At 37.0% G+C, this 4440-nt stretch overlaps 1 protein-coding gene across 1 annotated transcript; it reads left to right on the top strand.

The window, feature by feature from the left end:
* Positions 1-830: 830 nt before the first annotated feature.
* LOC104097656 (receptor-like protein kinase ANXUR1) lies at positions 831-3889 on the top strand. The gene has a single exon (XM_009604258.4). It carries the CDS (start codon positions 1080-1082, stop codon positions 3681-3683), a length of 2604 nt encoding a protein of 867 aa, XP_009602553.1. The 5' UTR covers positions 831-1079; the 3' UTR covers positions 3684-3889.
* The last annotated feature ends 551 nt before the right edge of the window (positions 3890-4440 follow it).

The raw sequence follows: 4440 nt of genomic DNA, 5'->3' as shown, positions 1-4440 counted from the left end.
GTACATATTGTAATATATGCTATTAATCATAATCATGCATTTAAACATAAAGTATTTATTCTAAAATATTTATTTATTTCATTTAATAAAGATTTGCATTAAATATATTATTGATTTATTTATCTGCTCCTTACTTATATAATAGATATTTACTTTTAAATCCTATATTTTTTATTAGTTTTTATTTTGGTTTCTCACCTAGTGTCCGATATTCATCCGATTAATCTAGATTCACGCGAGAAAGTCTCATTTTAGGGATAAAACGTACCCTATCAGAATAATTTTATTCCCAAAGCTCGAACCCAAAACATCTAATTATTAACAAAGGATACTTATTACCCACCATAACCGTTGGTGGTCATTCTTTTCAACTTTTGTTTCTTTTGGATGAACTCTATGAATATAATAAATCAATAAATTAATAGGAATTCATCACTCTATAAAGCCTTATATTATGAATCAACAGATAAATTCTCCATATTGTAAAATGCAACACTTCAAATATAAATACCTTTAAGACAAGAAACTTTTTATCAACGTTTGAACAGAAAATATTACTCTATCTCATTTCGTAAAAAGCGTAATGCATACATGTCGATATTTTGGTAAAATTTTGATGCTTTAATTTGGAACACTTTTGCATTACATTTTGTTTTCTCTCATTAATTGAACAAGTGGTTCACAAATTCACCTGTCAAGCAATGAGAATATCTCACATAACAACACAGAATATTGTGCTATGAACATATGACTATATTAATATAATTTAATGCCTATTTAATATATCAATGAATACAGAGGGAAAAGAGATGCTAGACGTTACCAAAGCATTTTTTACCACTAATTTGCCGTATCTAACGTCTCTCAATCCTAATACTCATTCAAGGAAAAACACAAATCAAAAAAGAAGAAAGAAGTGTGTAAAATTTATTGGAAAAGCAAAAAAATCAGATTAAAACTTGTATCTTTGATCTCCATTTTCTTTGCTTTTCCCTTGTCCATGGTTGGAATGCATTAAAGGTGAAATTTAATGGCTAATAAAGTCATATATCCTTCATTTTCCGTGAAATCTATTGCCAATGTTTGACGCAGCAATGAAGCTTTGCTCTTGTGTAAAATTTCTGGTTATCATAACCACATTTTGTTCCGGCGTAAGCAAGGTGAATTCATCTAAAAATGACTCAAATTCTTATTCCTTTGTTTTGGCTTGTGGGGCTACAAGTAATGCCACAGATGCAGATGGCAGGATTTGGAGTCCAGATTCCACACATCTCCCCTCTTCTTCTGGTAATTCAATCACATCTAAAGCTAAATACCAAGACCCTTCATTGGTTTCTGATATCCCTTACATGACTGCTAGGATTTTCAAGACTCAAACCGCGTATACGTTTCCTGTTTCTCCAAAATCTCGCCATTGGATCAGACTTCATTTTTACCCTTCTTCTTATGACAATTTCAACTGCTCCAATTCATTCTTTTCTGTAACTGTTGGGGGGTTTACTCTTCTCAATAACTTCAGTGCCTCAATCACAGCACAAGCACTAACGCAGGCTTATATCATAAGGGAATTCACTCTTGTCCCTCTCCAGACCGACACCCTTAACATCACCTTTAGCCCTTCATCAGTATACAAGGACTCTTTTGCCTTTATCAATGGAATTGAGATTATTTCAATGCCAGAAATCTTTCAAGCCGCGCCTATGGTGGGGTTCTCGGATCAGACAATGGAAACAGAAGCTTCTTCTATGCAAACCATGTTCAGGTTAAATGTTGGTGGACAGTATATTCCAGCAAATAATGACTCAGGCCTGGGAAGAATATGGTATGATGACGCGCCATATTTGTTTGGTGCATCATTTGGTGTGACATCTGCAGCTAATAACAGTGTCAAAATTTCATATCCTCCTAATCTACCCAATTACATTGCTCCGGTGGATGTTTATAGGACAGCACGATCCATGGGGCCAAATCCAGATGTTAATAGGAATTATAATCTCACTTGGATTTTCCAAATTGATGGAAATTTCACTTATCTCGTGAGGTTACATTTCTGTGAGTTTCAATTGACAAGAATGAATCAGAGGGTATTCAATATATACATTAACAATCAGACTGCTTTGGAAGAGGCTGATGTTATTTCGTGGACTAGTGCCCAAGGTGTGCCAGCATACAAGGACTTTGTAATATATGCCACAGATCAACCCGGTGGTGATGAAATGTGGGTGGCTTTACATCCTAATGATAAGACGAAGGCCGAGTTTTATGATTCAATCCTCAATGGACTAGAGATTTTTAAGATCAATGACACAACAGGGAATTTGGCAGGGCCGAATCCTGTTCCATCACCAGCCCCACCTCCGGACACTGATTCTCAGCCAAAACCGTCATTTGTATCAAGCAAATCTAGTAAAAGTGGCATAATAGCTGGTTCAGTTGTAGGATTGGCGGCTGGCTTTGGTATTGTTTTTGGTGTAGTTGCTTTTATCAAACGTAAGAAGAATATGAACAGTGGAGGAAAGTCTAGCAGAGGTGGTTGGTTACCAATTTATAGTAGTTCTAGGACTACAGAAACTAGAACAACTATCTCAGGCAAGAGCAGTGGCAGTAGTCACATTTCCAACATTGGTGGAGGGCTTTGTAGGCACTTCACCTTAGCTGAGATAAAACATGGTACGAAGAATTTTGACGAGTCGCTAGTTATTGGAGTTGGAGGATTTGGTAAGGTGTACAAAGGAGAGATTGATGGAGGGACTAGTGTTGCTATTAAGAGAGCAAACCCTTGTTCTGAACAAGGTCTTCATGAGTTCCAAACTGAGATTGAATTGCTTTCGAAACTTAGACATAGGCACTTAGTCTCATTGATTGGGGCTTGTGAAGAGAATGAAGAGATGATATTAGTGTATGATTATATGGCTAATGGGACATTGAGAGAGCACCTTTACAAGCACAATAAGCCACCGTTATCATGGAAGCAAAGACTGGATATTTGTATTGGTGCAGCCAGAGGTCTTCACTATCTTCACACTGGTGCAAGATACACTATCATCCATAGGGATGTGAAAACTACAAACATTTTGTTGGATGATAAGTGGGTAGCAAAGGTTTCTGATTTCGGGCTATCGAAAACGGGACCTAATCTTCATCAAACTCATGTTAGTACAATGGTAAAAGGAAGTTTTGGATACTTGGATCCAGAGTATTTCAGAAGACAGCAGCTGACAGAAAAGTCTGATGTGTACTCTTTTGGGGTTGTCCTATTTGAAGTAGTGTGCGGAAGACCAGCTCTAAATCCTAGTCTTCCAAAGGAACAAGTTAGTCTAGCAGATTGGGCATTACACTGCCATAGGAGACATACTACTAAAGAAATTGTGGATCCACATATTAAGGGGGAGATCACACCAGAATGTTTGAAGCAATTTGTTGATACAGCAGTGAGTTGCTTGTCTGATCATGGAACGGATCGCCCTTCGATGGGTTCAGTGTTATGGAATCTTGAGTATTGCCTTCAGATGCAAAATAATCCTGATGGACCAAAAATGGTGGCAGAACAGAAAGCAAACGATGCGTATGCGATGCATACAGAATTGTTAAGCATTACAGAGGAAGGCGGAGAAGGTGAGGAGTCAGAGGAGCACAGCACGGAGGCTGTCTTCTCGCAAATTGTGAATCCACAAGGTAGATAGTTGCTTAATTCTACTATTGTACTTTTGTTTTTGTTCTACAAGTTTCTTTGAAGAGAGTTTATAGTTGACGAGGAGAGGCTTGCTTAGTTGATAGAGCACCTCCATCTCCAACCAGTAGGTAGTTGGTAAGTGGAAGCACTATTAATCAGACTTGTAGCCTGTATTTCTGTCTTCCTTAATTAGTGCCTTCATTTTTGCTTCTGAAATTGCATCCCAACGGTCTGCGCTATTATTATTCAAGAAAAATAAAACAGATCAACTATTATAACGTAATGGCTATATGTATAATGCATGTTTTGATCTACAAATATGCATCTTAGTTAACTAGTGAGCTTAAAGAGAAAAGAATTTGTCCTTCTAAGGAAACCTATATGATCTTTAAGCATATTATATCAATATTTTTTTCTTCGCAAGAAAGCAACTTGCTTGCTGCTTTTATCACCTCAATGAAGCACTGTTTTATTCACTTGTAAATCTCAAGTTAACAATTCTGCCAGACAAAAGGACACACAAAATGTAAACCAAAAGAGCTGAAGACAAAAAGAAGTGCTCGCATTAGAGGTCGGTCAAATACAGTTTTGCTAAAAGTCATCGCTTTGGTACTTAAAGCAATGAAGTGGTGCGAAGCGAGGATTGTAGCTTCTTGAGTGAAGTCGTGCACTTCAAAGAATGATGTGCAAAAGAAAGAAAAAAAAAAAGGAGGTTCTCAATAGCATTAGAGACAGTCAAATATAACTTTATTCGTTTCGGCACTTAA

This window comes from Nicotiana tomentosiformis, chromosome 9 (assembly GCF_000390325.3).
Source record: "Nicotiana tomentosiformis chromosome 9, ASM39032v3, whole genome shotgun sequence".
In the NCBI taxonomy this organism is placed as follows: domain Eukaryota; kingdom Viridiplantae; phylum Streptophyta; class Magnoliopsida; order Solanales; family Solanaceae; genus Nicotiana; species Nicotiana tomentosiformis.
The sequence above is the reverse complement of the archived record's forward strand: the minus strand, read 5'-3'. Positions and strand labels throughout refer to the sequence as shown.

Excerpts from the sequence above, each read along its gene's own strand:
- LOC104097656 (XM_009604258.4), top strand. The coding sequence starts at position 1,080 with ATGTTTGACGCAGCAATGAAGCTTTGCTCTTGTGTAAAATTTCTGGTT.